The sequence below is a fragment of the Maylandia zebra genome, linkage group LG23 (genome assembly GCF_041146795.1).
Source record: "Maylandia zebra isolate NMK-2024a linkage group LG23, Mzebra_GT3a, whole genome shotgun sequence".
Lineage (NCBI taxonomy): Eukaryota > Metazoa > Chordata > Actinopteri > Cichliformes > Cichlidae > Maylandia > Maylandia zebra.
In genome coordinates this window covers 25,328,419-25,351,808 of record NC_135188.1, presented here as the reverse complement: position 1 = coordinate 25,351,808, position 23,390 = coordinate 25,328,419, and the positions used below count along the sequence as shown (strand labels likewise).

The 23,390-nt window shown below is 43.2% G+C and overlaps 1 protein-coding gene and 7 non-coding genes across 9 annotated transcripts in view; all 8 read right to left on the bottom strand.

Moving 5' to 3' along the window:
• Positions 1–23,390, bottom strand: part of atp7b (ATPase copper transporting beta) — a 55,135-nt gene that overhangs the window by 12,756 nt on the left and 18,989 nt on the right. The window contains exons 1-11 of one of the 2 annotated variants that reach the window (XM_024798818.2): positions 14,943–14,967; positions 9,006–9,777; positions 6,460–6,681; positions 6,220–6,383; positions 5,988–6,149; positions 5,825–5,898; positions 4,955–5,138; positions 4,584–4,817; positions 2,326–2,417; positions 2,114–2,241; positions 1,286–1,440 (exon numbers count right to left, since the gene is read on the bottom strand). In XM_024798818.2, the coding sequence (XP_024654586.2) occupies positions 1,286–1,440; positions 2,114–2,241; positions 2,326–2,417; positions 4,584–4,817; positions 4,955–5,138; positions 5,825–5,898; positions 5,988–6,149; positions 6,220–6,383; positions 6,460–6,681; positions 9,006–9,777; positions 14,943–14,951 (2,196 nt within the window). In that variant the 5' untranslated portion in view covers positions 14,952–14,967. Of the gene's footprint in view, positions 1–1,285; positions 1,441–2,113; positions 2,242–2,325; positions 2,418–4,583; positions 4,818–4,954; positions 5,139–5,824; positions 5,899–5,987; positions 6,150–6,219; positions 6,384–6,459; positions 6,682–9,005; positions 9,778–14,942; positions 14,968–23,390 lie in introns of those variants that run through there. The other variant, XM_076880113.1, reaches the window with a different exon arrangement.
• On the bottom strand, positions 15,939–16,011 carry trnar-ccu (transfer RNA arginine (anticodon CCU)). The gene has a single exon. It is a non-coding gene; the product is annotated as a tRNA-Arg (tRNA).
• Positions 16,775–16,847, bottom strand: trnar-ccu (transfer RNA arginine (anticodon CCU)). The gene has a single exon. It is a non-coding gene; the product is annotated as a tRNA-Arg (tRNA).
• trnar-ccu (transfer RNA arginine (anticodon CCU)) lies at positions 17,611–17,683 on the bottom strand. Its single transcript has one exon. It is a non-coding gene; the product is annotated as a tRNA-Arg (tRNA).
• trnar-ccu (transfer RNA arginine (anticodon CCU)) lies at positions 20,096–20,170 on the bottom strand. The gene has a single exon. It is a non-coding gene; the product is annotated as a tRNA-Arg (tRNA).
• trnar-ccu (transfer RNA arginine (anticodon CCU)) lies at positions 20,932–21,006 on the bottom strand. Its single transcript has one exon. It is a non-coding gene; the product is annotated as a tRNA-Arg (tRNA).
• trnar-ccu (transfer RNA arginine (anticodon CCU)) lies at positions 21,770–21,842 on the bottom strand. Its single transcript has one exon. It is a non-coding gene; the product is annotated as a tRNA-Arg (tRNA).
• On the bottom strand, positions 22,585–22,657 carry trnar-ucu (transfer RNA arginine (anticodon UCU)). Its single transcript has one exon. It is a non-coding gene; the product is annotated as a tRNA-Arg (tRNA).

Here is a 23,390-nt window from a genome sequence, read left to right as displayed (position 1 = left end):
TATAAATACTAAGTTTTAGCAGAAATGCTATGTTTAAACTTTAAAAAATTCTGCTATTTCTGCTGATGTGTGTTATGACTTTTGACCATTGAAATGAATGGAACACATTATCAATGTGGTCACTGATTTTGCATGATGGGCTGAGCTGTGCTTTACCTCAGTGAGATAAGCATCCGTTCTCAGACTGGGAGGCCTGGGTTCAAATCCAGCTTATGGCAACATTTCTTTCACTTAACAGTTAAACTTTTTTTAAACTCTTTTCAACACAAATTTCATTTTATTCACCCCTTTTCAGCAAAATTTTCAGTTTTTTTAACCCCTTTTCAGCACAAATCCAAACTTTATCAGCTCTTTTTCAGCAAAAACCTCTTTTCAGCAGAATTCTGCTCATTCAACTCTTTTCAGCAAAATTTTCAGTTTTTTCTGCTGTTTTCAGAAAAAAACTCTTTTCAGCAGAAATTCTGCTGATGGAACTCTTTTCAGCAGAATTTTCACCCCTTTTTTTTGCCCAAATTCTGCTAGCACAATTGTCAATCTCTCCACCTTTTCTTTGTGAGAAAGTGTTTGGCTCAGTGAGCTAAATAGCTGCCCTTTGATCAGGAGGGCCAGGTTCGAATCCTGCTCAGGGCATCTTTTTTTTTTTTTTTTTTTTTTTCAACTTTTTCAGCTTTTTTCAGCAGATATCTTCAGCCGTTAAGGCATCCACACTGCATTTTCGCAGGAAATGCAAATTTTTCTAGTTCAATTTTGCCTTTCCTTCTAGTTAACATGTCACACTATGCAGGGATAGCTCAGTAGGTAGAGTGGTTGCCCCATGATCGGAAGGTCGGGGGTTCGATTCCCCTTAACAGCTACCCTGAGGTACCCCTGAGCAAGGTACCGTCCCTACACACTGCTCCCCGGGCGCCCAATGGCTGCTCACTGCTTCACTGAGTGAATGGGTTAAATGCAGAGAGCAATTTCCCCACGGGGCTCAATAAAGTACAATAATGTACACACTTTCTTTCTTCTTATGCACTTTTATGCTCATTTAATTCCTTGTTTGTTCTGTATCTGCTGCTTCTCCTATGTATCAGTGACAGTTATCTGCTTGCATACCTAGTACTTGCTTTGGTCATCTTTCTATTTCCATTATCTTCCTTTTATTCTCTATGTTACTTGTTAAGCACCTTGGTATAAGCTTGGTTTTAAGTGTGCTTTATAAATAAAGTTTATTATCACTGTCATTATTATTAAACACATGTGAGTAACCTTATAGTTTAAAATTGTGATTTTTATAGCTTACCTTAGAGGTCTGTGCCTCTTCGACCAGTTTGACTATTTGTGACAGTGTTGTTTCAGTACCGACGTGAGTGGCCTCCACCAGAAGGGCACCGTGAGCGTTAATGGAGCCGGCAATCACCAAACTGCCCACCTTCTTACTAACGGGCATTGGCTCACCTGACAGAAAGAGAGGGAAAAAAATTGCAACAAGTGACTAAATGATGGTGTCACAGTCATCTTCTGCCTTTTGTGTAACTGTGGTTTGTTTCTGCTCCAGAGGTCCTTTCAGAGGCTCAACTGCTCAACCACTCTCTGCTGGATCACTGGCTTTCACCCCTTCTTCTTCACCCACCAATCACCTACCAGCTGTAATTAAGAACTGGCTTTCTCGAGCACTCTTGCTTGTTACAGCAGTCCAAAGTTGTGGCCTCAGACTCATGAAATTTTGATATTTCTGATTAATTTCCCTTTATCTTTTTATGTCAGTATTCTTAGTTCTTTTTTTTTCTAGTTCTGGTTCCTAATAAATTGGTATAAAATCAGATTCTTTGATTTTCAATAGGTTGAATCTAAAAAATGCCAGATGATTCTTTTTATTGAAATGAATGTTTTTTCAAACCTGCATGCAAAAAAAATTTTACCTACACAAACCAGACATCTCTGATTACATTTATAAGACTTTATAACTTAATTACACAAATGTAACCTCTGGGACTAAAGATCTGCAATGCATGCCACTTGTTCTGCCACACAGAGACGGAAAACTCACAGAAATTAATTCTAAATTTGGCTTAAGATGCCTGAAATCCACATTCAAAGCCAAGGATTCGCATCATTCACTCCCTCCTACCTGTAATCAAGGACTCATCTGCCATGGAGTTCCCTTCAATCACTTTCCCATCGACTGGGAACTTCCCTCCAGGAACAACCTTCACAATATCGCCCCTCTGAACGAGCTCCACCAGCACCTGCTCCTCACTGAGGCATAAAAATATTTTTACAGACACACATGTCATGTACCACAGAGGTGATGGTTTTATTTATTTATCTTACATGTCTCACCTGATGATGGATTTGTCAGATCCCAACGTGACCACAGTGGCATCGGTGGCTTGAAGTGACATTAATTTGGCCAAAGCCTCTGAGGTTTTACTCTAAGACAGTAGAAACAGCACAGGAGAATGTATCGTTACAGTCTTAAAACAAAGATGTACTGCACTAATGGTATGACCTCATACACTCTCATGTCTACTAAGTATGAGCGTTTTGAATTGCTACAGTCACATGGTTGTATAGTTACCGCGGAAATGTGAGAATTTGTATGTATCTAGGTTATATCTGCATAAAGTAGTTTTGCAAGAAAATCTGTGTTCCCAGATTTTCACAAGTGTGCCGCTGAGATGGTGACAGAAGAAAGTTCATGCTCTCCTGCTGGTAAATATGCGTATAATGAATGGGCCTTCTCTCACTGGTGTTAAAACACCTGCTGCTAGTGTCCCACTACAAAGACAGGAAATTAATCTACAGCATTTCATTTCTGAGACGGTTCATATAACAATGTTTTAGTTTCTTTGTGTTTTTGTCCAAGCCAGAGTACAGAAGCTTATGATGAATCATCCATCCATCCATTCGCTTCCGCTTATCCTTTTTCAGGGTCGCGGGGGGCGCTGGAGCCTATCCCAGCTGTCATAGGGCGAAAGGCGGGGTACACCCTGGACAGGTCGCCAGTCTGTCGCAGGGCCAACACACAGGGACAGACAACCATTCACACTCACATTCACACCTAGTGGCAATTTGGGTTATCCAATTAACCTATCCCCACAAGCTGCATGTCTTTGGACGGTGGGAGGAAGCCGGAGTACCCGGAGAGAACCCACGCAAACACGGGAGAACATGCAAACTCCACACAGAAAGACCCCGGCCTGATGGTGGAATTGAACTCAGGACCTTCTTGCTGTGAGGTAACAGTGCTAACCACCGTGCCACCGTGCTGCCCGTGTTAGTAATAATTTCACATATGCAGATGTAAGTTCATGAGGAAAAAACAGCACAAGAGAAAACCTGGCAAAAATGTGGGGGAAAATGGGAAATTTAGCAGAAAAACATGAAGATTTATTTGTCAATTTATGATCTGTCACATTTGTAAGAACAAAATTTAAATTAATGACTAATTTTTTTTTCAAAATATAAATAAATATCAAACTTTATGATAAAGATGTCAAATTTATAGAAGGGGGAAACCTTTTAAAATCTGAGGGAAAAAACAATCGAAACAATTGTCAATTTTCACTGGCCAACTTTCGGGAAAAAAAAGAAAATCTATTAGTAAAACAGCTGTAAAATTTGCCAAAGCTTTACAAAAATAAATAAATATATTTAAAAGTAAAACACTGGCAAGAGTGAGAGTTAAAGTTAACAATCAGCAAATTTCCCATAAAAATAGTAAATTTGTGAGAAAATACTGTCAAGTTTATAAGGACAAAATTGTATAAGAAATAAACTGTTAACATTTAAAGGACAATTGTTAAACTTGGATAAACTTTATGAGAACACAGTGTCGGAGATCCTGGCACAATTCTGTGCTGGGACTTTTAGATGTCTGAAACTCACGTAATGCAATGGTTGCAACAAAAATCTGTCAAAATTACTAGAAAAAATATTAACATTGCAAAGAAAAACTAATTAGGAGAATGATACATTTGGCAAAATTTTCAAAACTTATTTTGAAAAGAGCATCAAAATAGCAAGAAAAAAAGATTTATAACAAAAACATGGCAAATTTACTAGAAATTGCAAATTTCGAAGAAAAAACTAAAATTCACAGGAAAGAATAGAAAATTTACAAGTAAAATATTGGCGAACTTAAAAGAAAAGATTGGTAACCAGTGGGTGAGGTCATGGTGGCTAGCCATCATCAGAAGCCAGCGAAGTACTAATAGTAAATAGTAATAGTAATAACTCTGTTACAGCTATTATTTGAGTACTGCACAAGATAATAAAAACATGCACTGCAGATATAAAATGCAAGCAACTTCATCATCAAATTGAATGCAGTCCTGTGATTGTGATGTAGCATCAGCTGATGTTCAGTTAATCATTGTCTAGCACAATAAAAACATCAGCCCTCTGAAGAGTCATTAAAATATGGCAATAAAAGCCTGGAGAAAAAACAAACATGCTGCCTAATGCAAACAGTGCAAGTTTGAATTAGGTCATATATAAGCAACTGTAGTGAGCTGATTCCAAGAATCAGCAGTGATTTGACAGTTTATAGTTTCCTAGAATTAGGCCTCATAAACCTGTTTTTCTTTTTATTTTACCTTTGCGATGTGTTCCAGCCATCGTCCCAAAGCGATGAACACAAAGAGCATGGGTGGAGTGTCGAAAAAGGTCACAGGGCTCTGGCTGGCCTGCTCCGCCATGGCCACGATGAGGACCACGCAGGAATAGATGTAGGCAATGGAGGTGGCTAACACAATTAGCACATCCATGTTGGCAGTGCGATGTTTTAGCGAGCGGTAGGCCTGAATGTAAAAGTATCGACCTCCAAAGATCTGCATCAAGGAAGACACAAAGATCTAGTGAGGGGAAGGATTCATGCTCCACCGTGAGTCATACACTTTTACCATCCTAAGCAAAGAAAACGCACTCATGTGTGATTAAAGGTTTAGCTCAGATTGTGCTTCCTCACCTGGACAGGTGTGCAGAGCACAAAGAAAAGCAGGTTAAGGATGGAGAGGCCCGGAAGTACATTCTGCTCGGTGGGCATGGAGCCCCCGTGTTCTTGGTGTAGGTTGTCCATCACCATCATGTAGATCATGAGACCCATCACAGGCAAGCCAAAGACCAGGCTCAACAGAAATGTGTTCTTCCACCTGCAAAAACCAGGCAGACATGTCTATTGTGAAAAAAACATTCATCCTTTGCACTGATTTCTTGTACTGCTAGTCATTTTTATGGAAAAATTTAGCGGTAAGCTAATAATCTGACGCCTTTTTTAGCTGCACATGTTCCCCTGGTGGCCAACCGGAGAAGGGCCGATAATTTCAAATTGCCTGACAACTGTATACAGTCTAGTATAGTGACAGTGTAGGGGATGGAAAATCAGTCATGATAGCTGTGAAAAATCTGCTGACATCTTGTTGAATTCAGTGATCTAAATTCACAAAAAGCAGCAAGTCAGCTGAACGCAGCCTGTACACTAAGAAAATCTAGTTTTACCACCTCTGGTCTTGCACCTCTCATATATAGCTAAGGGCAGAAACAGTCCATCTGTATGACATTTAAGGAAAAGTGAAAGTTGGTACAAGTACTAATTAATAAAAATGTAAACTCTGACCTAAATCTAAAAAGCCTTTTCCAGTAGTGAAAGAAAGTGTAGTGAGGGATTGTGGGTTTAAGCATGACCTGGGGTATCAATATATGGATCAAAACCACCATGTGCTGGTTATAACTCTCCACCTGTCAACGGCATACTCTCAGGGTTTAATTGTTAGAAAATTGTTAATTGTTAAAAAGTTAGCATCCATTTAAAAATAAGAACTGTAAACCAGATACTTGCTGTCGAATTTCTTCTTTGTGATCGAGGTTGTTTTTGAAGCCCGCCTGCTCCAGCCTGGCCTCAAATCCAAGACCCTGAAATGAGGAGAAACTCCAAGGTGTGAAATTGCATGTGTAAAAAATTGTAGGTTTAAGATAGCTTTTAAAAGTCCTGTGATAAACACCTGGATGAGCTTGATAATATCCCGAGGTCCGAGCACCTCTGGGTCAAACTCAACCTGAGCTTTGTTGGTTGCCAGTGCGACCGAAGCCATGAGGATCCCTCTGGTTAAGTTGAGCTTGGACTCGATGTTGTGGACACATGATGCGCACGTCATGCCTGTTATCTGCATGTGAAATACATGTGATGTGGAATTTGCACAAAATTCTGCATTATATGGTGTCCCGCAGACTTACAGTGAGGTCCAGCTTTCCATGTGCTACTGCATTATCCTCAATCACTTTGGCACCAAAGCCCAAGTCTTTGATGAGCTCAGTCACTGCAGTAGCATCCAGGACATGTGAATCATACTTCACCTCCGCCTTACCGGCCATTAGCGACACCAACACTGAGAGGATTCCTGGTTAATAAACACAGTACACTTTATCAACAATCTTCATCTCAGTTCAAATGCCTCATCCCTGGAAGTCGCTCACCTCTGTGTTTGAGCAGGTTCCTCTCGATGTTGGACACACAGGAGGCACAGGTCATCCCCGTAACGCAGATGAAGCATTTCTGTGCTTTTATCTCAGGCGAACTTGCAGATGGTGCATGTGAACCCGTCCCATTGCTGACTACAGGCCTGTTTGTCGACATGTCAGAAAGTCCAAAGCTTACAGGCTGGGACTTTTCATGACTCTGAACACTCTTTATAGGTTCTGAAAGGACAAAAAAATATGGAGGCGCCATATAAGTTTGTAGCTCTACAGATTTATGAGGCTCAACTTAGAATCTTCAATCACCATAGTCCAACTAGAAATTTTAAAAACTCATCCTATTCTCTTCCTGAAGGGAGGGAGGATATAATCTCTTTCATTTATTTTTTTGTCTGTTTGTTAGCAGTGTGGCAACCAGAGTTTTCGAATTTTTGTGATGGTAGATAGCAATAACCAATAGATACCAATAACAGCTCAAGGTGATTTAATTTTCAAGAAAATCGGTCAAAGTCAAGGTCATACCAGATGTGAAAGTTAGTAAAATCTTTATATCACCCATAATTTTTCAGATTTCACAGCAATATACTAGGCCCTGTGGGACATGAGTACCTAGGTTGGCTAAGTATTTAACATTGACATTTATTGTTTAAGGTCAAAGTTGACCTTGGAAAAAACACTTCAAGGAATAATATCAAGTAATATATCCTGTGAAAAGGCCTGGAGAGGCATCACAGTGACGCCATAAAGTTTTGCAAAATCACACATGCATGAATATATCTTAAAATGTCAAACTTTCACAGCTTATAGAAGACAAGGGTAAAGATATAAAACTTTAGTATGTAATGCTTCAAGGTCAACGGTCAGGTTCACACAAATTAGGAAAAAGCCTTATTTTCCATGGGTCATCTCCAAACTTTAAAGCAATAGGAACATAAGTTACTTGTTTGCTTGAACTCTTTAAAACATTGTATGCCTTCACAGTGAAACAAATGGATTAATGGATTGGATAACATGGTAGGAACTAACAACTCGGTCGTCAGAGAACATCTGCAGGTGGCATGATTCCCTGTTGTACTGGAAATATAAGGCGCACAAAGTAAACAGGAATGATTTTTGATTGTTTAATTCTCATATAGCTTCAAAGCACAGAATTGGAAACGAGCATGAATGGCATTTCTAAAGCAAGCTGGATTTATTTTATTTTTTTTACTTTAAGTCCACAATCTTCTCCCACACCTTCTGCTAAACAGATAATGCAGAAGAGAAAATAACCAAGCATTTGCTTAGTTTGAGAAATTTGGATAGACTTTTTTACAGCTCACTGGCATATGATATACAACCACATGACATATAACTTCTATCCCAATAAGAGGCCAATAGAGGCCAATAAAACCTGACACTGAGAGCTGAGCAAGATAAAGAGAAATTAAAGAATTTGTTCATAATCTGCCTGCATTAATCCCTCATCTTGGCAGGCTGTTTCTGCAATTAAAGCCCTGGTAAGGATAAGGGCTCTCAGAGTTTCACTGAGGAGTACAGTTGTCTGGTTCCCAGAGTAACCGTTGAGTTTCTGGTTTACTCTAAACAACATACCTCTTCTAAGAAACCCTTTAGATAGCATGTACACGATTTTACGGTTAATGGCAGACATTTCCTAAATGAAAGCAAACCCCTCCAAGGACATCAAACAATGAGTGCTTTTATACCTCGGGTGTAAAAACTAGTTCAAAGATACTTGAGTTCCCAACTCACTCCTTGCCTGACAGAAATAGCAGATGAAGAGATGAGGTGCCACTGAGGCATGAGAGTTGTTTTTCATGTTCATCCCATTGGTCTGTGTATGCCTTTAATAATAATAATAATAATTATTATTATTATTATTATTATTATTATTATTATTATTATTATTATTATTATTATTATTATATTGCATAAAATGTAGACTTTACTTTTTTACTTTTTACCTCTTGTTTCTGTCTTGCCCTGACACCTGAGATCAGCCAATACAGCAGTGGGCCATAACAAATTAAAAATTGGTCAGATGATCCAGCTGTGCTACTGTTCTTGCATCTCTGGTGAGAGGCACTGAGACCAGATGAGAGGATTTGGGGAAATGATGTACAAACTCAGAAATGGAAAGATAGGGATAGGGAAAAAATGCACCAACCTGTGCCAAATTCTACCCAAAATAAATTAAAATGCACAACTTCTTGTCCAAGCCTGATCAGCTGGAGTCAAGCTAACACCTGCTACCATGTGAACTAATGGGTAAGGTATCTAGTTCCTGAGTGTTTGTGTCCCTTTATGTTGGAGAAGTTCTGGGATCTTTAGGTTGTAATCTGGACCAAGTGCTGCGGAGCTCAAGTAAGATGTTAAAGAAAAACAGGATGGCAAAAACAAATGCTAACTGTTCCCTGGATGTTCAGTCAGTTGTCACCCTCACTATTTATTAAGATTTGACACACTGAAAAAGAAAACTGAAATAATCCTAAAATAATATTTGTTTTAAAAGCTTCATTAAGCAAACATTTATTTTTGTTACCTACCTTTAAGTGAGGCGTCAAAGCCCATGTCCTCAATAGCTGCCCTGAGCTTCTCTGGCTCTGTCAAATAGGGATCAAAGGTTATTGTTCCCTTTTCCGCCTCCAGGGACACCGCTATGAACTGCACTCCAGTCATCTGAGAGATCCTCCCTTCTATTGTCTGCACACAAGAGCTGCAAGTCATCCCTCCAATCAAAATGGTTACAGTCTGGGTGGAGGCATCCACCTCCTTTTTCTGCCAGAAACTTAAATCTTCTACTGATGGGTCCTCAGATAACAAAGCAGTATCAAAGCCCATGTCCTCAATTTTGTCTCTCAGCTCTTCATGTGTGACTAGAAGAGGCTGAAAAACAATCAGCGCTGCTTTGTCCTGAAGAGACACCTGAATATGTGAAACCCCCTGCAGCTCCCCGATCTGTCCCTGAATGGACCGCACACAGGACTGGCAGTGCATACCATCCACCCTGATCTGCACCACAGACTCCACGCTGTATCCCAAGGTCTGTAGTTCCAGGGCGATCTCTTTGGTTGGAATAACTGAAGCATCATAGTCCACCTTGGCCAAACTGTTGGGTACAGACCATGTGACAGCAATTATTCCATTCAGGCTGCAGATTCTGGTTTGGATGATGTGGACCTCATGCTCAGAGGTGATCCGCTGAAGTTTAAAAGCTGCTCTTGAGGCAGCTTTAGGTGAAGGGCAGAGCTCAGTCTGGCTCCCATACTCGTAGGCCAGGTTTTCAAAGCCTTGTTTCTCAATGTCATGGTCATTCTCCTGGAAGGACAACAGAAGAGCATATCAATTCAGCATTTTTTTTATTTTTGGAAATGTAGGGACAATAATTATTACAATTTATCTTAAAATTACAATATCTTAGGTCATATTTTAAGAATAAAGGCCGTCTTTACAGAATGCTATCATTAAGATATGTAGTAAGACAGAAGGATAAGATCCAGAAACCGTAGTATAAGGTAATTCTATCAGGCTTCTGCTATTTGACGTCTGTGAGCATCAGAACTGGAAAATCACAGCAACTCTGACCTAAATTATTCAGATGACACAAAGCTCTACATATAAGCGTCACCACACATTTAAAATCCCCTAAAAAAGTGCTTTGCACATATCAGTTATATATATATATATATATATATATATATATATATATATATATATATATATATATATATGTAGAGTACACCCAGCACAGACACACGCACACACAGGCAGGTATAGCCAACTTCCACGTTTATTGATATATTTGTATTTTGACAGCTGACTCAGTCGCACCGTCTGACAGCTCGAGCCCAGCTGATCTCCCTTGGCCGCTCCTCCTCGTCTCACTATAAACACAGCGGAGGAGACCATCATTAGTCCATAAACAATATCAGCTGTTCTTACCAGCCTCGCGGCGCCGCCCCGTTGAGCCTTCCGCTCCACTCCTCCCCTGCAGCTGCGTCCGGGGCCACGCCTCCGCCACAATATATATATATATATATATATATATATATATATATATATATATATATATATATATATATATATATATATATATATATATATATATATATATATATATATGGTGCTGTTAAGAGAACAGCACCACCAAGGCTGGAGACGGAGCAATACTGGAAGAGCATATGGGAGAAGGATGCAACCCATAACGGCAATGCTCAGTGGCTAGAGGATCTGAGGGCAGACCACAGCGACCTCCCTGAACAGGGTCCAGTAACCATCACAGTGGCAGATATCCAAGAAAGGGTCTCCAGTATGAAGAGTTGGACAGCACCAGGGCCCGACATGGTTCACGCCTACTGGCTGAAGAAGCTGACTGCACTCCACGAGCGTCTGGCAGCACAAATGAACCAGCTGCTAGTTAACGAGAGACACCCGGAATGGCTAACCGAAGGTCGGACGGTCCTGATCCCCAAGGACCCCAAGAAGGGACCGGTCCCCTCCAACTACCGACCAATAACCTGCCTCAGTACTACATGGAAGCTCCTGTCAGGCATCATATCGGCTAAGATGAACAGGCACATGGGTCAATACATGAGCGGGACACAGAAAGGAATTGGCAAGAATACCAGAGGCGCAAAACACCAGCTACTGGTAGACAGAACAATCAGCCGAGACTGCAAGACCAGACTGACCAACCTGTGCACTGCCTGGATTGATTACAAGAAGGCCTATGACTCAATGCCCCACAGCTGGATACTGGAATGCCTAGAATTGTACAAGATCAATGGGACCCTAAGAGCCTTCATCAGGAACTCAATGGGGATGTGGCGTACAACACTAGAGGCCAACTCCAAGCCCATAGCGCAAGTCACCATCAAGTGCGGGATCTACCAAGGAGATGCTCTGTCCCCACTGCTGTTCTGCATAGGCCTGAACCCCCTCAGTGAGATCATTAACAAGACTGGCTACGGATACCGACTACGGAACGGAGCAGTTGTCAGCCACCTCCTGTACATGGATGACATCAAGCTGTATGCCAAGAGTGAACGAGACATCGATTCACTGATCCACACTACCAGGCTATACAGCAATGACATTGGAATGTTGTTCGGACTGGAGAAGTGTAGTCGGATGGTAACAAAGAGAGGGAAGGTAGTCAGAACTGAGGGGATTGAACTACCAGAAGGCAACATTGCAGACATAGAGGACAGTTACAAGTACTTGGGGATCCCGCAGGCGAATGGGAACCATGAAGAGGCCGCTAGAAAAGCTGCAACCACCAAGTACCTGCAGAGGGTCAGGCAAGTCCTGAGGAGTCAGCTGAATGGTAAGAACAAGATCCGGGCCATCAACACGTACGCCCTGCCCGTGATCAGGTACCCTGCTGGGGTAATAGGCTGGCCAAAGGAGGAGATAGAAGCCACTGACATAAAGACAAGAAAGCTCCTTACCATGCATGGAGGGTTTCACCCCAAGTCCAGCACCCTGAGGCTGTACGCTAAGCGGAAGGAAGGGGGCCGGGGACTGGTGAGTGTCAGCACCACAGTCCAGGATGAGACAACGAACATCCAAGAATACATTGGGAAGATGGCCCCAACTGACCGAGTGCTCAGTGAATACCTCAGGCAGCAGAAACCCAAGAAAGAGGAGGGAGACGAGGAACCATCATGGAAGGACAGGCCCCTGCACGGTATGTACCACCGGCAGATAGAGGAGGTGGCTGATATCCAGAAATCCTACCAGTGGCTGGACAAAGCTGGACTGAAAGACAGCACAGAGGCACTAATCATGGCAGCACAAGAACAAGCTATGAGCACAAGATCCATAGAGGCTGGGGTCTATCACACCAGGCAAGACCCCAGGTGCAGGCTGTGTAAAGATGCCCCAGAGACAATCCAGCACATAACAGCAGGGTGCAAGATGCTAGCAGGCAAGGCATACATGGAACGCCATAACCAAGTGGCTGGCATAGTGTACAGGAACATCTGTGCCGAGTATAACCTGGAAGTCCCGAGGTCAAAATGGGAGATGCCCCCAAGGGTGGTGGAGAATGACCGAGCTAAGATCCTGTGGGACTTCCAGATACAGACGGACAAAATGGTGGTGGCTAACCAACCGGACATAGTGGTGGTAGACAAACAGAAGAAGACGGCCGTAGTGATCGATGTAGCGGTTCCGAATGACAGCAATATCAGGAAGAAGGAACACGAGAAGCTGGAGAAATACCAAGGGCTCAGAGAAGAGCTCGAGAGGATGTGGAGGGTGAAGGTAACGGTGGTCCCCGTGGTAATCGGAGCACTAGGTGCGGTGACTCCCAAGCTAGGCGAGTGGCTCCAGCAGATCCCGGGAACAACATCGGAGATCTCTGTCCAGAAGAGCGCAGTCCTGGGAACAGCTAAGATACTGCGCAGGACCCTCAAGCTCCCAGGCCTCTGGTAGAGGACCCGAGCTTGAAGGATAAACCGCCCGCAGGGGCGTGCTGGGTGTTTTTATATATATAAAAAAAAAAAAACCACCCAGCACGCCCATGCGGGCGGTTTATCCTTCAATATACATATATATATATATATATATATATATATATATATATATATATATATATATATATATATATATACCTATATATATACTATCCATGGACCACTTCTACTTTTAATGCTACTGCAAATAACCACAAACCCACAATCCCTGGCTTACTTTGTCCATTAGATCACTGGGGCCACACATTAAGCCACATTGCTGGGCATTGTTCAGTACACAGCTTATACATTGCAGAATGTGGGGAAATACCAACTGTTTTCCAACTGTCATGAGATTCTTGTTGGAACTTGTCTTGTTGTTCTTTCTCGGGATATAGATTTTCTCAGATAAAGTGAACTCATCAAGTATTTAATAAGTATTAACCACATTATATTAAGCTGCATTTTGCATTTGGTTTGTTGACATGCCACATTTATGTTGAATTCCTTGGTGCTTCATGTTGCATATTCATGTTGCTGTTGTGACTGTATTAGTGGCTCAAGAACAAAGACTTCACAAGACCTCAAATACACTTGTAAGTATGACAACCCTGTTTCTGCTAGTCTTTTAAGTCCTCAGCTGAGAAACAACATGAATTTTTACTTAGCTTTACAGTTCCTAAAGCCAGCCACTGTTTAATCCTATGAAAAGCCCCTGTCTGACCCCAGTAAGCTAACAGAAATCATTTACAGGGTAAGACCCTAAAAGCAAAGTTTTATTTATATGAGTTTGACTAAAAGCCTTGAACCCTGACCTGGTGTATTTTGTACTTTTTTAACTACAATCTTAACATTGTAGTGAAAACCAACAACCACAGAATTAATTTGTAGTCCTATTGTTAGTCACGTTGTGCATTCAGATTGTGGCCATGTCAGAAAAGAGTCAACAACTTTCCAAAAGCAAATATGTGAGTCAATGTTTAATCCTGGGTGAATTGGCTTCTTCTTTACACAGAAAACTGCTTTAAAATACACGTTTTTGGTACCTCTCAAGTGCAATCTAAGACATTTATGGATTGAAAAATGAGATGCTAGATAGATGGCTCAAACACTACTGGACACTTTAAATCCACTATAAGGCTGTCATGTCAGGAGACCACATGATTGGCCCTTCACCTAAGCCTCCCAGCATGACTCTGCTTAAAGACATCTCATTGAACTGAGGGGAAAAGTCAACCCTTATAAAAAAGAAAATTAAGCAGAGTTGCACTTGCATTAACATCATTTTATCCATTTCATCACAAACACAATGCACAACAATTTCTATTACAACACAACAGATGTCTCTGATTTAGAGAATAATCAGTGGGAATCTGTGCATTGAGTTCAACTTCTATTTTGTGTTGAAGCAAAAGCAAACACTGCAATGCTGACTCATGATCAAACTGCAGCAGCACTGAAATAAATCACACAGGAGAAATTTTACAAATTTCACACCATCTTTTACATTTCCAGTGTTCTCATACCAGTCCATTACTGTATACATGCTGCAAAAAATATACAAGTGCATTTGTATCACAGTCTACTTAAGCTCAATGCAAAGCTCACTGCCTGGTAAATATAGAGAATTTAACTGACTAAACTGACATGTTGTCATCCTTTTCACATGCTACATAACTACTCTTTGTAAATAGACCTACATACTAACTGCATCATACGGAAGACTATTTGAACGTTGACACTGAGGATTGGAAAATGTTATTCCCATGTTAACCTTGATTCTGTGATATTTAAATGAGAAGTTAATAAACAATAATCAGATGTAAGTACATTCAAGCAGGAATAAGAACCTCCAAGTACCTGTTAAACTGTGTTATTTGTCAAATGACAATTTTAAAAAAATCTTTAATCAAAAATAAATAAATAGGTTATTCTACCCTTTGGAAAAAGGCAAGCTTTTTACCCTTATTTAAGTGAATAAGCTTAAATAAACTAACATTCCAAAATGCACAATCTGCTGCCTACCTGCATCATGAGCACCTGCGTCACGCCGTAACTGCATGTTATGTAAATATGTTCTTTCAGGTGTCATGGTCTTATACCAGAGTTGTTTTTTTTGGGGGGTTTTTTAACAGGCACTATTGACTCGGTAGATGTTGCACCAATCAGATCCATCAACTGAGGTAATCTACCTGTTAACATCAGGCTCATGTCATTGATTGGTTTTAGGTTTAGTATTAAGGTACGGGGACTGGAAATGTTTGTTAGTGCAGTAATCAAAAGGGCCAGTTTAGTAGAAAGTGATTAATATATTGCAGTTATTAACAAGAATGCTAGAGGAGCATTGGTTTCTTTTTTATTTATTTTTTTTAGTAATTTAATTAATACTTTAGTTTGAAATTCATAAAGCTCATGTCCATCAAACATATAACACCATTACCATTTGAGAAATGAAAAACGCTACATTGTTGCCATTAAGCATGAAAAGTATCTAGCTGACAGGATAAAGGTATGTTTATTTATCTACAGTTATGTTATTTTAATTACTTTTAGTTCCACTAAAAGAGGGGGAGTAGCAGGAGCATGTGTGACGTGCTCAAACACAGCTGGATCAAATGCTTGAATTAGCTCTTCAGCATGGCATCAAGTTTGGCAAAGGCCTGATAGCAAGCCATTCATTTGATTCAGGTGTGTCAGAACAAGGATGCATCTAAAAGCTAAATAAAAAAAAGTAGTTCTCCAGGACTGGACTTGGAGTCACTGTGCTAGGCTCTATGTACACATAAGGAGTCGCCTTTGGTGATCGGGGGCAGTTATGGTACATGACTGACTCACTCGGTGCCTGTACTACAGGGTTACTTGTCTGCATTTTTGGGGGCGAACAGGACCTGAGTGTCGTCTGTTTTTGGACACAGTTCAGAACATCGGGCCATCCAAAACACATAGCAGAGGATGGTTTCGATCCATCGACCTCTGGGTTATGGGCCCAGCACGCTTCCGCTGCGCCACTCTGCTGCACAGCACCCCAGATGGGACTCGAACCCACAATCCCTGGCTTAGGAGGCCAGTGCCTTATCCATTAGGCCACCGGGGCAGATGAGCGCTTGACTTCCTTTCTTTGGAGGTTGTTTCGGGGGTTCGAGTGAGAGCCATGGTTTCAAGCTGGTTTTTAGTTCAAAGATGAAGCTTATTTAAGAACATTTGAGAAACGCTGAGAAAATAAATTACACTCTGTATACACTCTGGGCAACTCAGTGTCCAGAACTCTGGCCAGCCAACACGCTGTGCTTATTGCTCCACTTTATTTGGGGGCGTTTATGTTGTCTGTTGAGACTTGTGAAACCACATGAAGACCAGAGAGTACCAACGATTTGAATCACTGAATCTAGTTCCACTAAAAGAGGGGGAGTAGCAGGAGCATGTGTGACGTGCTCAAACACAGCTGGATCAAATGCCTGAATTAGCTCTTCAGCATGGCATCAAGTTTGGCAAAGGCCTGACAACAAGCCATTCAATTGATTCAGGTGTGTCAGAACAAGGATGCATCTAAAAGCTAAATAAAAAAAAGTAGTTCTCCAGGACTGGAGTTGGAATCCCTGTGCTAGGCTCTATGTACACATAAGGAGTCGCCTTTGGTGATCGGGGGCAGTTATGGTACATGACTGACTCACTCGGTGCCTGTACTACAGGGTTACTTGTCTGCATTTTTGGGGGCGAACAGGACCTGAGTGTCGTCTGTTTTTGGACACAGTTCAGAACATCGGGCCATCCAAAACACATAGCAGAGGATGGTTTCAATCCATCGACCTCTGGGTTATGGGCCCAGCACGCTTGCGCTGCGCCACTCTGCTGCACAGCACCCCAGATGGGACTCGAACCCACAATCCCTGGCTTAGGAGGCCAGTGCCTTATCCATTAGGCCACCAGGGCAGATGAGCGCTTGACTTCCTTTCTTTGGAGGTTGTTTCGGGGGTTCGAGTGAGAGCCATGGTTTCAAGCTGGTTTTTAGTTCAAAGATGAAGCTTATTTAAGAACATTTGAGAAACGCTGAGAAAATAAATTACACTCTGTATACACTCTGGGCAACTCAGTGTCCAGAACTCTGGCCAGCCAACACGCTGTGCTTATTGCTCCAGTTTATTTGGGGGCGTTTATGTTGTCTGTTGAGACTTGTGAAACCACATGAAGACCAGAGAGTACCAACGATTTGAATCACTGAATCTAGTTCCACTAAAAGAGGGGGAATAGCAGGAGCATGTGTGACGTGCTCAAACACAGCTGGATCAAATGCTTGAATTAGCTCTTCAGCATGGCATCAAGTTTGGCAAAGGCCTGACAACAAGCCATTCAATTGATTCAGGTGTGTCAGAACAAGGATGCATCTAAAAGCTAAATAAAAAAAAGTAGTTCTCCAGGACTGGAGTTGGAGTCCATTTGCTAGGCTCTATGTACACATAAGGAGTCGCCTTTGGTGATCGGGCGCAGTTATCGTACATGACTGACTCACTCGGTGCCTGTACTACAGGGTTACTTGTCTGCATTTTGGGGGGGGAACAGGACCTGACTGTCGTCTGTTTTTGGACACAGTTCAGAACATCGGGCCATCCAAAACACATAGCAGAGGATGGTTTCGATCCATCGACCTCTGGGTTATGGGCCCAGCACGCTTCCGCTGCGCCACTCTGCTGCACAGCACCCCAGATGGGACTCGAACCCACAATCCCTGGCTTAGGAGGCCAGTGCCTTATCCATTAGGCCACCGGGGCAGATGAGCGCTTGACTTCCTTTCTTTGGAGGTTGTTTCGGGGGTTCGAGTGAGAGCCATGGTTTCAAGCTGGTTTTTAGTTCAAAGATGAAGCTTATTTAAGAACATTTGAGAAACGCTGAGAAAATAAATTACACTCTGGGCAACTCAGTGTCCAGAACTCTGGCCAGCCAACACGCTGTGCTTATTGCTCCACTTTATTTGGGGGCGTTTATGTTGTCTGTTGAGACTTGTGAAACCACATGAAGACCAGAGAGTACCAACGATTTGAATCACTGAATCTAGTTCCACTAAAAGAGGGGGAGTAGCAGGAGCATGTGTGACGTGCTCAAACACAGCTGGATCAAATGCTTGAATTAGCTCTTCAGCATGGCATCAAGTTTGGCAAAGGCCTGATAGCAAGCCATTCATTTGATTCAGGTGTGTCAGAACAAGGATGCATCTAAAAGCTAAAGTAAAAAAGAACAGTGGCTCTCCAGGACTGGAGTTGGAATCCCTGTGCTAGGCTCTATGTAGACATAAGGAGTCGCCTTTGGTGATCGGGGGCAGTTATGGTACATGACTGACTCACTCGGTGCCTGTACTACAGGGTTACTTGTCTGCATTTTTGGGGAACAGGACCTGACTGTCACCTTTTTTTGGACACAGTTCAGAGAATCGGGCCATCCAAAACACATAGCAGAGGATGGTTTCGATCCATCGACCTCTGGGTTATGGGCCCAGCACGCTTCGGCTGCGCCACTCTGCTGGACAGCACCTCAGATGGGTCTCGAACCGACAATCCCTGGCTTAGGAGGCCAGTGCCTTATCCATTAGGCCACTGGGGCAGATGAGCACTTGACTTCCTTTCTTTGGAGGTTGTTTCGGGGTTCGAGTGAGAGCCATGGTTTCAAGCTGGTTTTTAGTTCAAAGATGAAGCTGTATTTAAGAACATTTGAGAAACGCTGAGAAAATAAATTACACTCTGTATACACTCTGGGCAACTCAGTGTCCAGAACTCTGGCCAGCCAACACGCTGTGCTTATTGCTCCACTTTATTTGGGGGCGTTTATGTTGTCTGTTGAGACTTGTGAAACCACATGAAGACCAGAGAGTACCAACGATTTGAATCACTGAATCTAGTTCCACTAAAAGAGGGGGAGTAGCAGGAGCATGTGTGACGTGCTCAAACACAGCTGGATCAAATGCTTGAATTAGCTCTTCAGCATGGCATCAAGTTTGGCAAAGGCCTGACAACAAGCCATTCAATTTATTCAGGTGTGTCAGAACAAGGATGCATCTAAAAGCTAAATAAAAAAAAGTAGTTCTCCAGGACTGGACTTGGAGTCCATTTGCTAGGCTCTATGTACACATAAGGAGTCGCCTTTGGTGATCGGGCGCAGTTATGGTACATGACTGACTCACTCGGTGCCTGTACTACAGGGTTACTTGTCTGCATTTTTGGGGGGGAACAGGACCTGAGTGTCGTCTGTTTTTGGACACAGTTCAGAACATCGGGCCATCCAAAACACATAGCAGAGGATGGTTTCGATCCATCGACCTCTGGGTTATGGGCCCAGCACGCTTCCGCTGCGCCACTCTGCTGGACAGCACCCTGATGGGACTCGAACCCACAATCCCTGGCTTAGGAGGCCAGTGCCTTATCCATTAGGCCACCGGGACAGATGAGCGCTTGACTTCCTTTCTTTGGAGGTTGTTTCGGGGGTTCGAGTGAGAGCCATGGTTTCAAGCTGGTTTTTAGTTCAAAGATGAAGCTTATTTAAGAACATTTGAGAAACGCTGAGAAAATAAATTACACTCTGGGCAACTCAGTGTCCAGAACTCTGGCCAGCCAACACGCTGTGCTTATTGCTCCACTTTATTTGGGGGCGTTTATGTTGTCTGTTGAGACTTGTGAAACCACATGAAGACCAGAGAGTACCAACGATTTGAATCACTGAATCTAGTTCCACTAAAAGAGGGGGAGTAGCAGGAGCATGTGTGACGTGCTCAAACACAGCTGGATCAAATGCTTGAATTAGCTCTTCAGCATGGCATCAAGTTTGGCAAAGGCCTGACAACAAGCCATTCATTTGATTCAGGTGTGTCAGAACAAGGATGCATCTAAAAGCTAAATAAAAAAAAGTAGTTCTCCAGGACTGGACTTGGAGTCCATTTGCTAGGCTCTATGTACACAAAAGGAGTCGCCTTTGGTGATCGGGGGCAGTTATGGTACATGACTGACTCACTCGGTGCCTGTACTACAGGGTTACTTGTCTGCATTTTTGGGGGGGGAACAGGACCTGAGTGTCGTCTGTTTTTGGACACAGTTCAGAACATCGGGCCATCCAAAACACATAGCAGAGGATGGTTTCGATCCATCGACCTCTGGGTTATGGGCCCAGCACGCTTCCGCTGCGCCACTCTGCTGGACAGCAACCCAGATGGGACTCGAACCCACAATCCCTGGCTTAGGAGGCCAGTGCCTTATCCATTAGGCCACCGGGGCAGATGAGCGCTTGACTTCCTTTCTTTGGAGGTTGTTTCGGGGGTTCGAGTGAGAGCCATGGTTTCAAGCTGGTTTTTAGTTCAAAGATGAAGCTTATTTAAGAACATTTGAGAAACGCTGAGAAAATAAATTACACTCTGTATACACTCTGGGCAACTCAGTGTCCAGAACTCTGGCCAGCCAACACGCTGTGCTTATTGCTCCACTTTATTTGGGGGCGTTTATGTTGTCTGTTGAGACTTGTGAAACCACATGAAGACCAGAGAGTACCAACGATTTGAATCACTGAATCTAGTTCCACTAAAAGAGGGGGAGTAGCAGGAGCATGTGTGACGTGCTCAAACACAGCTGGATCAAATGCTTGAATTAGCTCTTCAGCATGGCATCAAGTTCGGCAAAGGCCTGACAACAAGCCATTCATTTGATTCAGGTGTGTCAGAACAAGGATGCATCTCAAAGCTAATTAAAAAAAAGTAGTTCTCCAGGACTGGAGTTGGAGTCCATTTGCTAGGCTCTATGTACACATAAGGAGTCGCCTTTGGTGATCGGGCGCAGTTATGGTACATGACTGACTCACTCGGTGCCTGTACTACAGGGTTACTTGTCTGCATTTTTGGGGGGGAACAGGACCTGAGTGTCGTCTGTTTTTGGACACAGTTCAGAACATCGGACCATCCAAAACACAAAGCAGAGGATGGTTTCGATCCATCGACCTCTGGGTTATGGGCCCAGCACGCTTCCGCTGCGCCACTCTGCTGGACAGCAACCCAGATGGGACTCGAACCCACAATCCCTGGCTTAGGAGGCCAGTGCCTTATCCATTAGGCCACCGGGGCAGATGAGCGCTTGACTTCCTTTCTTTGGAGGTTGTTTCGGGGGTTCGAGTGAGAGCCATGGTTTCAAGCTGGTTTTTAGTTCAAAGATGAAGCTTATTTAAGAACATTTGAGAAACGCTGAGAAAATAAATTACACTCTGTATACACTCTGGGCAACTCAGTGTCCAGAACTCTGGCCAGCCAACACGCTGTGCTTATTGCTCCACTTTATTTGGGGGCGTTTATGTTGTCTGTTGAGACTTGTGAAACCACATGAAGACCAGAGAGTACCAACGATTTGAATCACTGAATCTAGTTCCACTAAAAGAGGGGGAGTAGCAGGAGCATGTGTGACGTGCTCAAACACAGCTGGATCAAATGCCTGAATTAGCTCTTCAGCATGGTATCAAGTTTGGCAAAGGCCTGACAACAAGCCATTCATTTGATTCAGGTGTGTCAGAACAAGGATGCATCTAAAACCTAAATAAAAAAAAGTAGTTCTCCAGGACTGGAGTTGGAATCCCTGTGCTAGGCTCTATGTACACATAAGGAGTCGCCTTTGGTGATCGGGGGCAGTTATGGTACATGACTGACTCACTCGGTGCCTGTACTACAGGGTTACTTGTCTGCATTTTTGGGGGCGAACAGGACCTGAGTGTCGTCTGTTTTTGGACACAGTTCAGAACATCGGGCCATCCAAAACACATAGCAGAGGATGGTTTCGATCCATCGACCTCTGGGTTATGGGCCCAGCACGCTTCCGCTGCGCCACTCTGCTGGACAGCACCCCAGATGGGACTCGAACCCACAATCCCTGGCTTAGGAGGCCAGTGCCTTATCCATTAGGCCACCGGGGCAGATGAGCGCTTGACTTCCTTTCTTTGGAGGTTGTTTCGGGGTTCGAGTGAGAGCCATGGTTTCAAGCTGGTTTTTAGTTCAAAGATGAAGCTGTATTTGAGAAACGCTGAGAAAATAAATTACACTCTGGGCAACTCAGTGTCCAGAACTCTGGCCAGCCAACACGCTGTGCTTATTGCTCCACTTTATTTGGGGGCGTTTATGTTGTCTGTTGAGACTTGTGAAACCACATGAAGACCAGAGAGTACCAACGATTTGAATCACTGAATCTAGTTCCACTAAAAGAGGGGGAGTAGCAGGAGCATGTGTGACGTGCTCAAACACAGCTGGATCAAATGCCTGAATTAGCTCTTCAGCATGGCATCAAGTTTGGCAAAGGCCTGACAACAAGCCATTCATTTGATTCAGGTGTGTCAGAACAAGGATGCATCTAAAACCTAAATAAAAAAAAGTAGTTCTCCAGGACTGGAGTTGGAATCCCTGTGCTAGGCTCTATGTACACATAAGGAGTCGCCTTTGGTGATCGGGGGCAGTTATGGTACATGACTGACTCACTCGGTGCCTGTACTACAGGGTTACTTGTGTGCATTTTTGGGGGCGAACAGGACCTGAGTGTCGTCTGTTTTTGGACACAGTTCAGAACATCGGGCCATCCAAAACACATAGCAGAGGATGGTTTCGATCCATCGACCTCTGGGTTATGGGCCCAGCACGCTTCCGCTGCGCCACTCTGCTGGACAGCACCCCAGATGGGACTCGAACCCACAATCCCTGGCTTAGGAGGCCAGTGCCTTATCCATTAGGCCACCGGGACAGATGAGCGCTTGACTTCCTTTCTTTGGAGGTTGTTTCGGGGGTTCGAGTGAGAGCCATGGTTTCAAGCTGGTTTTTAGTTCAAAGATGAAGCTTATTTAAGAACATTTGAGAAACGCTGAGAAAATAAATTACACTCTGGGCAACTCAGTGTCCAGAACTCTGGCCAGCCAACACGCTGTGCTTATTGCTCCACTTTATTTGGGGGCGTTTATGTTGTCTGTTGAGACTTGTGAAACCACATGAAGACCAGAGAGTACCAACGATTTGAATCACTGAATCTAGTTCCACTAAAAGAGGGGGAGTAGCAGGAGCATGTGTGACGTGCTCAAACACAGCTGGATCAAATGCTTGAATTAGCTCTTCAGCATGGCATCAAGTTTGGCAAAGGCCTGACAACAAGCCATTCAATTGATTCAGGTGTGTCAGAACAAGGATGCATCTAAAAGCTAAATAAAAAAAAGTAGTTCTCCAGGACTGGACTTGGAGTCCATTTGCTAGGCTCTATGTACACATAAGGAGTCGCCTTTGGTGATCGGGGGCAGTTATGGTACATGACTGACTCACTCGGTGCCTGTACTACAGGGTTACTTGTCTGCATTTTTGGGGGGGGAACAGGACCTGAGTGTCGTCTGTTTTTGGACACAGTTCAGAACATCGGGCCATCCAAAACACATAGCAGAGGATGGTTTCGATCCATCGACCTCTGGGTTATGGGCCCAGCACGCTTCCGC